General features: G+C 41.1%; 1 protein-coding gene across 1 annotated transcript; it reads right to left on the reverse strand.

Moving 5' to 3' along the window:
* Positions 1 to 10,405: 10,405 nt before the first annotated feature.
* Positions 10,406 to 11,880, reverse strand: LOC148035523 (uncharacterized). Its single transcript, XM_087678971.1, has 2 exons — positions 11,457 to 11,880; positions 10,406 to 11,102 (listed from the first exon to the last, which is right to left on the reverse strand). Exons 1-2 carry the CDS (start codon positions 11,640 to 11,642, stop codon positions 10,995 to 10,997), a joined length of 294 nt encoding a protein of 97 aa, XP_087535097.1. The 5' UTR covers positions 11,643 to 11,880; the 3' UTR covers positions 10,406 to 10,994.
* Positions 11,881 to 13,276: the final 1,396 nt, after the last annotated feature.

Below are 13,276 nucleotides of genomic sequence, written 5' to 3' on the forward strand. Positions count from 1 at the left end.
GTCCTTCTCCTTAGGCTTCAAATGGGGATACTTCTGCCAACACTTCTCCTTAGGATGAGTGCCCTTCCCACAATGGGGACACTTGGGCTTCTTCTCCTTCGCATCCTTCTTGTCCTCCTCCTTGTCCTTGGCCTTCTCCTTCTTTTGTTTCTTCTTCTTGCCGCCACCTGTGCCGGCCGTAAATGCCTTGGTGGAGCCACTGGCTCCCACCTCTTTGAGTCACTCGTCATGCTCTAAGACAAGCGCGGAAAGCTCCTCCCATAGGAGTGTCTCACGGGTCCTCGAAGTGATGAGGCTGGTATAGAAGACATCATAACGGGGTGATGGCAGCTGAGTCAACAGAATCATCGCCATATCCTCAGATGATATCAGACGACCAAGAGAGGCTAACTCGCCTCGCATATCCTCCATCTTCGTGATGTGCTCCTTCATGGAAGGAGAATCATCAAGACTGAGCATCCGCAACTTCTTCTCCAAGGAAATCTTGTGGGCAAATGTCTTGTGCTGATACAAAGACGCAAGCTTCTTCCACACTTCCGCCGCGGTCTGTAACCTGTGAACATGTACAAGAACGGAATCATGGAGACTCATAAAAAGAAAGGAATGCGCTCGAAAGTTGAGCCTATCCCATAAGGCTGCACGGTCCATAGAGGTGCCATCGGACGAATCCGCGGGGGGGACGGTCGATGGGTGAAGAAACAAGCTCCCAAAGGTCAAATGTATCGAGGATGCAGGCCACCTTGCATAACCAGAGGGAGTAGTTGGAACCATTCAACTTATCTTCCTTCGGAAAGGAAGGGAGAATCGGCACCTGAATAGAGGGAATCAAGGAAGGCATCCGTACATCTGAAGTAGTCTGCACGGAAGAAACGTTCGCGGTAGATGGAACCCTCTGAGATGCATGGACTGAAGAAGGACGAGTGCGAGGAGGTGCTTCCCAACGTCGAACCTCATGATAATCCCGCCTCCGCTCAGAGGAATGATGATAAAGAAGTTCATCCTCTGAGTCATCAAAGCCTGAAAACTGATAAGACATCTTCCAATCTGCAAAATACCAAAGAAAGTTGTGCCAATGTCGAAATATGACCAGCAATGTGGTCACCAACCACCAAGACGCAGGCTGAGAATGCCTACAAACACCTGGATCTGCAAAACGCAAAGATAACTGATGACGATCACCAGAAAAGAGACCACCAGCACCAGGAAACAGCCAGGAAAGGAGTCGCCAGCAGGAAATGTGCCGCCTGGAGTGGAAGCGACCAGCAAAACAGCGAAAACGCAGCCTGTAGATGAGTCGCCCAGCAGAAGGAGGGACAGCCTGGTGGAAAATGCAGGGTTGTTGCGTCGCTGGATGACGTGGCAGCCTCTGTAGACAGCGTGGACAGAAAACGCAGGTTGAAGAGCCTCCAGAAGAAGTCGCCTGGCAGTTGTTGATCAGATGGCAGCAGCAGTAAGGTATCTCACTCCTGAGGGTATGTCCTCCGTGCTCTCAATCAGGCTCTGATACCATGTGAGAGTGCGCAACGGAAGAACACGAACACAGAGGAGAGGAGAGAGAAAGCAGGGAATGAAGGAAGAAAGTCTGCAATGACTGAGATGAATGCTGAATACATTGAGATGGACAGAGCAGTCCCTGCACGCAGCCCGGAGCGTCAGTGAGGGCACCAAAACAGACTGGAAGCAATGGCAGCACCAATGCCGGAGACGGAGATGACGGAGACAGTGCTGAACCTGCAGAATACAATGCTGGAATGACTGGGGGACCTGCTATATATAGCCCCCAGGCCAGAAAACTGGCCGACCTGCCAAATCTGGCCGACCTGGCCAGATTTGGCTGACCAGCCAGATCTGGCCGACTTTGGCCAGATCTGGCCGACTTTGGCCAGATCTGGCCGACCTGCCCAGTAAACTGGGCCGACTGCACAATAACAGCCCAATATGGCCTGTGTGACTCCCGCAGGCTGTGGACTGATGAAAACAGCCACTAAAGGACTGACAGAGCTCCTCTGTCTCCTGTCAGACTCTGACAGAAGCTCACAACCAGGAGATGACAGACTGAGAATGATAAAGAGCAGGCTAACAGGATCAAGCTGGCACAACCAACGAATCCATGTCAACGCAAGGAGTGATCATGACGAGTGTATCGCGAAGAGCACAAGTCAACACATACACATATGGATAGGTCAACACACATGAATTAGAAACACACAAAGTCAAACAGTGATATCACAATCTATCAGCAAGTGGTGATACTTTTTGCAATTGCTTTCCTTATTTACTTATATAAATATTTTATTTTTCTTTTCTTTAGTTGATGTTGCTTTTTACCCCCAGAGTTCTCTTGGAAAGAGCCGAGATCTTTGCATGGCCAGAAGAGACAGCCATTGGGACAAATTGGACTAATGGTTCGTCTAAGCCTTAGGACTAGTTCCATATTGAATGGGCATTGAAGAATAGAATGCCAGTGGTTTGGGACTATGTGCTTAGCCACTGGAGATGGTGTAGGACAATGAGCCTGGCCAAGACAAAAGATGCACATGTAAGAATGCTCACGGAATGAAAGTCACTATAACTAAGCCACATTACACTTTTTGATGCGGTTGAAATGATAAAAGTTGCTCAGAACAACTCGAGGAATATAGGGGTCACCATCTCTAAACTTTAGGGAGTTACTATTTTTAGACCCCAAAATCTGTTCGCGTCATTATCTCGTTTTTACACGAGGATTAATTCTCTAGCCTGTGCCAAGGTCAAATTTTGCACCGATCATGGAGAATTTTAGGTTGGAAGGTTTAAACGGGAAAATTGTTACATGTATGCCATGTAGCACAAATTCCCAAAAGACAGAGAGAGAGAGAGAGAGAGAGAGCATTAAAAAAAACGTAATAGGCATAAGGGGCATGTCTAAGAATGAAGTTTTGGAGGAGCTGAGGGCAGATTGTTGCAGTTTCATCAGCCATGGAGAGTACTTCTTCGTCTCTGACTCATGTACGGAGGTAGAGCTTGCTCCCTCTGATCAACTCTCTCTCTCTATTCTCAAAGGAAATGCTTTGCACGTGGGCTGACTCCATCGAAGATACAGTTCTGTGTTTTTTTTGCACTTCTGCTGAGACAAGAGTCTCACTGTCCAAGTTCAGAAGCAGCTGTTGGCTTCTCCAATGCAGGAACTAAAGGAAGTAATGACCATGCCACACAGGAACACGGTTTTTCAGCTCTGATTTAGTGCTGTTTGTGGGACTCTTTTAATGCTAGACAGTAAGAACAATGAATTCAGAGATCTGCAGACTGCAATTCTGCACATGAATCATTGAGTTTTGGTCATAGAAAATGCTTTCCTAAAAGGGATGCTATTCTCGACATGTTGGAGAGTAAGAACAGTGAATTCAGAGATCTGCAGACTGCAATTCTCCACATGAATCATTGAGTTTTGGTTACAAAAAATGCTTTTCTAAAAGGGATGTCAATCTGGTCATGCTGTACTGTCCTTATGCAGCTGGGATTTACTCAGAAAAGATGAAAACCAACTGTTCACAGTTTATGTATTTTGGAACATTTCATTTTTGTAACTTTCCATCTTTAATTGATAAAGAAATACCGAGAGGGGTACCAATCTTCGGGGCCAATCTGGTGTTGAGCGTGGGAGTGAGGTCTCTGCTTGTGTGTGTGTGTGTGAAAAGACCAAGTATTAAATGAAGGAACTACCGCTTTATGTGAGTCATAGACTGGTTCCATGGTTCCATCCCCGGGATTTGAATTCTTTTCTGTAAGAATTTAAGCTCGATCAGTTTTGGGTGAAAAAAGCCATACACACAAGTTTTACAGAGATTACAGGACTAGAGAGATGGCAGACATGGACAAAGGCAAAAAAAAACTCCCTCATGAAGAAGAGAGTTCTTCTTCTGCTCATAGATACCGAAGAGAAAGTATTGGTGCATAGGTGTCAACACCTTCTAGAACCGAAATTGAACCACAAGATGAGGAGCAAGAACAAGAGGATTTGTTTATGGCACAACTCCTCAGTATGGTTGGCTCTTTCGAACAGCTTGTAAACAATCCTCGGATGTTTTTGCAAAGCAAGTTAATGAAGTTGACAGTAATGTGTCTATAGTAGATGAAAGTAGAAGAGCTTTCTTGGATAAATTCAGTGGTTGTTTCTCAGATTCGTTACCAAGAGAGTTACCCCCTGAGAGGCTTGAAGATCATACCATAGATCTTATTCCAGGGACTAGTCCACCCAATAGGCTGCTGTACAGGGTCAGTGCAGCGCAGCAGAAAGAGTTTATGACACAGGTTAATGAGCTTTTAGAGAAGGGACTAATTCAGCCCAGTAGTTCTTTGTTTTGTTCACCTGTGTTGCTAGTTCAAAAAAAGGACAGCTCTTGGCGAATGTGTATTGACTATAGAGCCTTGAATAAAAACACAATCAAGAACAGGTTTCCGATCTGAGGATAGATGACATTCTTGATCGATTACAGGAAGCAAGAATGTTTAGTAAGATAGATTTGAAAAGTGGGTACTATCAGATCAGAATCAAGCCCGAGGATATCCATAAGACTGCTTTTAGAACGACATCTGGTCTCTATGAATTTTTAGTCATGCCGTTTGGATTGACCAATGCTCCTACTACGTTTAACAGGATGATGGATAGAATTTTCCGCCCTTATCGAAGTTTCATTGGCACATTCTTTGATGATATGATTATCTTTTCAAAGAATGAAGATAAGCATAGAAAACACTTAGTTACAATCTTTAATGAGCTTAAGCGTAACAAATTGCTCATTAATGCCAAGAAGAATGAATTCTTTTTGGAAGAGATTCACTTCCTTGGGCACATAGTTTCTAAAGATAGTGTGAAGATGGATCCTGTAAAGATAGAAGCAATTGTCTCTTGGCCAGACTTGAAAACTATTCATGATGTCCGCAATTTCCTTGGCTTATGCTCTTACTACAGAAGATTTGTAAGACACTTTGCAAAGATTGCTTCTCCTTTACATGCGCTTGACAAGAAGGATGTCAAATGGCAATGGACTGACAAAGAGAAATCAGCATTTAGATGTTTGAAGGGGAAAATGACTACATATCCAATACTTATTTTACCAGATCTGTCTAAGCCATTCGTAGTGCAGTGTGATGCATGTGGAAATAGCATTGGTGCTATATTAATGCAGAATGGCCGAGTTGTGGCATACAAAAGTAGAGTACTTTCTATCGTTGAAAGGACTTGCCAAATTTTATGAGAAAGAGTTATTGGCTGTGATCCATGCACTCTCTAGTTGGAAGCACTATTTGCTTGGTGCTGATTTTGTAGTACAAACGAATCATCAAACACTTAGATACTTTCTCATACAAGCTAAATTGTCAGAAAAACACATGCGTTGGGCAAATTTCCTATCTATGTTTCATTTTCAGATAGTGCATGTGGAAGGCAAGAAGAATGTAGTTGCAGATGCTTTATCTCGCAAACCACAGGTGTCAGCTGTTTCAATTCCTTATCTCCATGAATTGGATGATATGAAAGAGCAGTATGTTGATGGCAAAGTTTTCTTTGAAATCTATGAATAGTTGATCAATGGCCAACATTATGATCATTATGTATTCAAAGAAGGCTTTATCATGATGCATGGAAGACTATGCGTTACAAAATAGCTAAGGCCAAAAGTTTTATTAGAAAGTCATGCTCCACCGTATGCAGGACATCGTGGTATTGATGCTACAGTCAAAGTGGTAGAGACTTTCTTCTGTTGGCCAACCTTGAGATCCAATGTTGATGCATATGTCAGATCTTGCCTTGTATGCCAAAAGGTCAAATTTAATAGACAGAAGGCACCAGGGTTATTGCAACCACTACTTATTCCAGAAAGGCCATGGGAAAGTATTGCCATGGATCTCATTTTTGATCTTCCAAGAACTTCTTCAGGGAATAATGGAATCTGGACTATCATTTGCAGATTCAGCAAACAGGCACATTTCATTCCTGTAAGGAAAAAGGTTAAGTCAGAACACATGGTAAAGATATTTATGCATAATATCTTCAAGTACCATGGAATGCCACAGCCAATTGTCACTCATAGAGACCCAAGAATGACTCGCTTGTTTTGGAAAGCATTGTTTGAAAACATCGACACTACGCTGAAATTTTCATCTTCTTTTCATGCACAAACTGATGGAAAGTCTGAACAAGCAAATTCGATTGTTTTAGATCTACTAAAGTGTTATGTTTCAAATCATAAGACTTCTTGGAAACACTACTTACCATTGGTTGAGTATGCATACAATAATACACTGCACTCATCTACTGGCAAAGCACCTTTTGAGATTGTGGAAGGTGGAAAGAAACTGCCTCCCATTTTGCAGACAAAAGATAACATTTTTAAAGCAAATCGTTATGTAAAAGATTGGAAATAAGCATATAAAAAGGTCAAGTATGCCTTAGAAAAGTCACGAGCTAAACAAAAAAGAGTTGCTGATAGTCATCGTCGGGAACTCTTGTTCAAGAAGGATGATTGGGTCTTGTGGCGTTTTAAAAAGGCACATTTGAGAAAACAGAAGGCAGAAGATATGGTTCAAGAGGAACAGCCTGAAGTAGAGGAATTAGATGAGATTCTAGTTATTGAGCAAATCCTGGCACATAATGATAGGAAAGTGAAACATAGAGTTATAAGAAGATTTTTGGTGAAGTTCAAGAATTATTCACAAATGGATGCCAAATGGATAGAAGAGGTTAAATTGGTAGATTCACCTCAGTTATTGCAACTTTACTGAGAAGCTTTCTTACTAGAATCTACAGTGACTTAGAATGCTTTTTGAAGTAATGTACGTTCTCTATTGTACAGTTGAATACTGCATCTCATTGAATAATGCACAATGTATGGTTTACACTTAACATTAACATGTGTATCATCAAATGAAATCTTAGTGCTTTGAAGTTGTATTTGTTACACTTCAATCGAATGATTATACATGTTGTGACACTAATAGTTCGGGGATATGTGCTATCGCCCTATGTTGCATCCAGAAACATGTATTAGAAAGGCTCCTAGTAATCATAGTTGGATACAAGATGTGATCCTCCACCTATGTGAGACTTGAACTTGCAATGACACAAATGGTAATGGGGAAAACTCCTACCATCGCCCCGTGTCATCTGTTAGCAAGTGATACAGCGATGACACTAATAATATGGAGAATCTTGTTATCGTCCTGTGTCATCCATTAACATGTGTGGCATGCAATCAAGGTCGCTTGCTTCTTTCAGGAGGGGAAAATATCACCGAGTGGTGATACTTTTTGCAATTTCTTTCCTTATTTACTTATATAAATATTTTATTTTTCTTTTCTTTAGTTACTATTGCTTTTTACCCCCAGAGTTCTCTTGGAATAAGCCGAGATCTTTGCATGGCCATAAGAGGCAGCCATTGGGACAAATTGGACTAATGGTTCGTCTAAGCCTTAGGACTGGTTTCATATTGAATGGGCACTGAAGAATAGAATGCCAGTGGTTTGGGACTATGTGCTTAGCTACTAGAGATGGTGCAGGACAATGAGCCTGGCCAAGACAGAAGATGCACATGTAAGAATGCTCACGGAATAAAAGTCACTATAACTAAGCCACATTACACTTTTTGATGTGGTTGCAATGATAAAAGTTGCTTAGAACAACTCGAGGAATGCAAAGGTCACCATCCCTAAAATTTAGGAAGTTACTATTTTTGGACCCCGCAATCTGCTCGCGTCATTATCTTCATTTTTGCATGAGGATTAATTCTCTCGACTGTGCCAAGGTAAAATTTTGCACTGATCATGGAGTATTTTAGGCTGGAAGGTTTAAACGGGAAAATTGTTACATGTATGCATGTGGCACAAATTCCCGAAAGAGAGAGAGAGAGCAAGAGAGTATTTAAAAAAATATAATAGGCGTAAGGGGCATGTCTAAGAATGAAGTTTTGGAGGAGCCAAGGGCAGATTGCTACAGTTTCATCAGCTATGGAGAGGATTTCTTCGTCTCTGACTCGTGCACGGAGGTAGAGCTTGCTCCCTCTGATCAACTCTCTCTTTATTCTCAGAGGAAATGCTTTGCATGATGGGCTGACTCCATCGAAGGTACAGTTCTGTGTTTTTTTTGCACTTCTACTGAGACAAGAGCCTCACTGTCCAATTTCAAGAGCAACTGTTGGCTTCTCCAATGCAGGAACTAAAGGAAGTAACGGCCATGCCAGACAGTACAAGGTTTTTCAGCTCTAATTTAGTGCTATTTGTGGAACTCTTTTAATGATGGACAGTAAAACAGTGAATTCAGAGATCTGCTGACTACAATTCTGCACATGAAAGTGAATTCAGAGATCTGCAGATTGCAATTCTGCACATGAATCATTGAGTTTTGGTCACGGAAAATGCTTTTCTAAAAGGGATGTTGTTCTGGACATGCTGGACAGTAAGAACAGTGAATTCAGAGATCTGCAGACTGCAATTCTGCACATGAATCATTGAGTTTTGGTCACAAAAAATGCTTTCCTAAAAGGGATGTTATTCTGGACATGTTGAACAATAAGAACAGTCAATTCAGAGATTTGCAGATTGCAATTCTGCATATGAATCATTAAGTTTTGGTCACAAAAAATGCTTTCCTAAAAGGGATATTGATCTGGTCATGCCGTACTGTCCTTGCGCAGCTGGAATTTACTCAAAAAAGATAAAAACCAACTATTCACAGGTTATGTATTTTGGAACATTTCATTTTTGTAACTTTCCATCTTTTAATTAATAAAGAAATACTGAGAGGGACGCCAGGGCCAATCTAGTGTTGAGCGAGGGAGTGAGATCTCTGTTTGTGTGTGTATGTGTGAAAAGACCAGGTATTAAATGAAGAAACTATCGCTTTATGTGAGTCATAGACCGGTTCCACAATCAATACCAAATCAAAATAGTAAACTGCAAACATAAGGCGACACAAACATTCCAACCATCAATTCCTTTTTATAGCCAACCATTGGATCAACACGTTACCACAGAAGGCAAAAACACAAGCCCAAGGTCAACTTAGACAGCCAAAAGCAAGCCTAGTACTTATCTCAAATTTGCATCAACAACATAGACATGAGCATCACTCCTTCCATCAAGCCTAAACATCCAATACCATGTTAGAAGAGCAAAACACGCAATGGAATAATAAAAGACACAAAATCAATGAAAGAGACAATGCACAAGATGTAACCAGGAATAGGAATCCACTATGATAAGAATACAATTATTGAGCGTCGGCTCACACACTCCACAAGCTCCCTCTCTCCACATCAGTACATGAATGGATTGACAATGGATTGTGGCCACACTCCCTCCTTTTATAGGTAAAAATAAAGGAGTTGTCCTACCACAAAATAGACTGGTCAATTACCAAATACAAAATTTTAAAAATGCCCATAAATAAGGTCGTGGACACCGTGAGCCTACGATACAACCACTTCTAACAAAACCATCATGTTTCTATGGGTATAAGTGCGTTTATACACATCATCGAATCTCATGTCCAATAGCAAGCTGACACTCCAATACCAATGACACATCCCCCAAAGATTCAACTTGTACACGAGAAACGACACAAACCATATCCACAAATGAAAGGGGCTAGACATCAAACTCACCTCCCAACCATAGACTCGAATGAGTTCACCCCCAAGCCTGGGAGCTAGCAACACTCCGAGTCACAACCACATTCCAAGGGTTGGCATCCCATAACACCAGCCCACACCATCCCAATCGCCAACATGCCAAGAGTCCAAGAGTGATGATCCTATAATGAATTGCACAATAAGGCCTTGAGTCCTATAAATAGGACTCAAATGCCCTAACCCCAAAGTGGCCCTAGTGCATTCCAATTAAATCACTTCATGACCACTATAACCAATGCTACTAGTGCCCATCAAGATATCCAAGGACATAACAACGTTGAGGATATAGACCCAGACAGTAAAGAAAAAAGAAAATTACAATTGAAAAATATGAAAGCATATAATAAAGAAGTAAATTCAAATATTGAATGTCTGGTTACCTAATGAAACCGGCCTTAAAATAACCAAAGGGCAATGAACCTTTTAACTTGAAAGCACTTTACCTTCAAAATGGAAATTTAGTAATAGAAAAAAGAAATCAAATTGCAATGCTAGAATGCCCCTACACCTAGAGGTAAAGAAATATTAGTCCTGAAGCCTAGTACCCCTTGCGCATTTACTTATCATTACTAAATTGTCAATACAATTAAGTTGATATTCATAGGTGATTAGTTAGAAAGCTCACATAGGACTATGATATTTGACAAAACTCAAAGATGGACTTTGTTTCATTTACAAGTATGAAAATTATTGGCTTCTATTTGGAGGGTGTACCTAGTGGGAGTATAGAAATTGTTGATATATGTTCAAAGGATGTACGTAGCTCTACTAGGAGTAACTTGTTGGAGATAGCCATGACAATCATGGAGGTATTTGCAAAAGTTAAAGTTACAAGGTAATGAATACAAAATCATTGATCAAACACTAGTCAAATTTAGACCCAAGGTCATCTAGCCACAACTTAACTCTTTGTAAACAAAAGGCCTAGTACACTTCACTTTTTCGGAATGTTCACCTTCACTTAGCTATCTAGAAAAAATCAAGTCACTTCTTCTAGAGCATACTCTCCACTCCATGGAGCACTTTATGTAGATAACTCGCATAGACCATTCTGAATTTGCAAGTGAATGCTTTATGAGTACTATTTGGATTTACAAGTGAATGCCTTAGCACCAAGCTTCACATGGCTAAAGAAACCGCATGCTTAAACAAGTCACTGAATAGCAAGTCCAAGGGGAATTACATCTAGATCTAGAATCCTAAATTATTTCTCATGCTTATCATTGGAATTAGATTTGTGAAAGTAACAGCACGGTGATTTAAGGTATAATGACTCTAGGCTAACTAGCACTAGCAAAATTAGAGGAACATGCTTTGGCCACCATGCTACTATTGCGAGGTAGTAGAGCTCAGAGGCAGCACGCTCTCCACGGGGGTATCATCAGGAGTGGGAGGAGGTGTTGAAACCCCTGTCACCTTCTTAGCAGCTCCAAACATCTGCAATAATTGGTAGTATAGGTTACTGAGAAATTATAAAAAAGCAATCATAAACGCTAATTTTAAGAATTAATGAAGGTTCGATGCAGAAATTGGTAATGACAAATGACAAAAGAAGCGATCATAAAAATTGACTACAAGAGTCGATGAAGCTCCGATGGAAGGGAATCGAGAGTGATCGGACAGGAATGGAAGGTCGTTTCAACATCTAACCCTAGCGTAACACACACACGTCTCCGGGAATGTCCTCTTACAGGTCGCAAATGTTGCAATCCAAAGCTAGCGCTCTCTCTCTCTCTCTCTCTCTCTCTCTCTCTCTCTCTCTCTCTCTCTCTCTCTCAGAATTCAGCGCACCTTCTCAAGCGTATTCTTGAAACAAGCCTTGTGCTCATCCATGGAAGCATGCACGAACTCGTCGAAGTGGTCCCTCACGTCTTGGATGAAGGAGGCACCTTCTGACTTCTTCTTCCGACAGGACGATGACGAGGAAGAAGAAGAAGGCGGTGCTGGTGAAGACGAGCTAGCGCTGGTAGAAGCCATATTAGCGGTCGCAGTACAGGTCCAGGTTCTCCTTCGTCGGACAAGTATTGTAACGTCGATGGCAGTGTTAACTTATGTCGTGCATCGCAGTTCTTATTCCTTGCCGATTTACACCATGGGTTCACAAGCTTTGATGTGGCTCCACCTTTCCATCTTCCCCAAACCACATGTCTAGGTTCATTTGCATCATGAGGTGCAATCGTGCCATTGATCTGTAGGACATTTCCAGCAGCATCTGGGTTGCATTTACCTAATCGCAACAATCAAATGGATACACACCCTTTATGCATGATGTTTAGCACCCTCTGTGGATAACAAATGCTTAACACATTGATGTTAAACACAATGTTTACAGGATGCAATTGAAGACAACTTCTACCAAGAACATTCTCCTTCAAACACTAAAGACATCTTTTGCCAAGAACATTCTACTAGGAACACTAAAGACAACAAGATGCAATTGAAGACAACTTCTACCAAGGACATTCTACTAGGAACACTTAAGACATCTTCTACCAAGACCAACTGACTTACATCTCCAACGATTTGTTAATGTTAATGAGACTTCCTTGTAAACGAGGGAAACATGCACTCAAAGTGCTCAACATATGTGCATGTTCCGCAACTAATAAGTGGATCTGGAACAATAATGAGAAAATTCTACAATAACATCATAGATCTTTCTCAACTCCAAAATAAAGGATTGTCGCTACTTTGTTAAGTTGTGGAACCATTTACTCTAGTAGAGATTATTGCTGCACTCCCCAATTGAGTTGAAGGTAGGTAGTGTAGTTCAAGATGAATCATGAAATATTATTAGAGCCTCTACTACCAAGGATCCATATCTTTATGAAGCATGATTGGCCCTACTTTGTGCTTAGCCAATGTAAGTTACTAATCTTCCTACCAAAAACGAAAAATATGCTAGCTTCAACCTACTAATTGAAGCCTCCTATAGAGCTTTATTTAGGGTCACAACTTGATGCACTCGTGTCTATCCAAATGACAAGAAATTATGTGTTGCTCCTACCAAGATAGAAACCTATGAACTACTTGTCCCATCCCAAGCTTGGCATGTCTACCTTAGAGGCCAATAGGAATAGTAACTAAGTATGCTTGCATGCAAACAAGCTAATCCCAAAGAGATCTAAACATGGTGGCTTCACTTAAACTTAACAACCATATCATCATCAATTCTATATTAACTATCAATATAGTGATAACTTATGTATGCATACATCAAACAACTCAACCCCTTAAGTAAGTCATGAGATATTGGCAAACTATCTTCAAGTCATTCAAAGCTTGTATGTGATTGGTTTGTGCAACATATTCACAATAAAGGTTGGCACTAGACATGAACCTTGCCCAACGCGTTTATTAGCTAATCCGTGAAATGATGTATTCCTAGTCTTGTAGGGAAAAGTGGTACAATATGAATATCATCACCTTGGCTTTATAGAGAAGTGGCCAAGGAATGCACTTTATGCCCTCTATTCGTTTAAATCTTGCTTCACTGAGGCTTGTCAAATATTATTATATTTATAAGGTAGCCTTCAACCAACCTTCGAAGAGGCATCATGCGATTAACTCCAATGGATGGACAACATTTGAATCATTTATCTTTAGTAAAC

Source organism: Lygodium microphyllum, chromosome 5 (genome assembly GCF_053477565.2).
Source record: "Lygodium microphyllum isolate KBCC chromosome 5, Lygodium_microphyllum_v1.1.10, whole genome shotgun sequence".
NCBI lineage: Eukaryota > Viridiplantae > Streptophyta > Polypodiopsida > Schizaeales > Lygodiaceae > Lygodium > Lygodium microphyllum.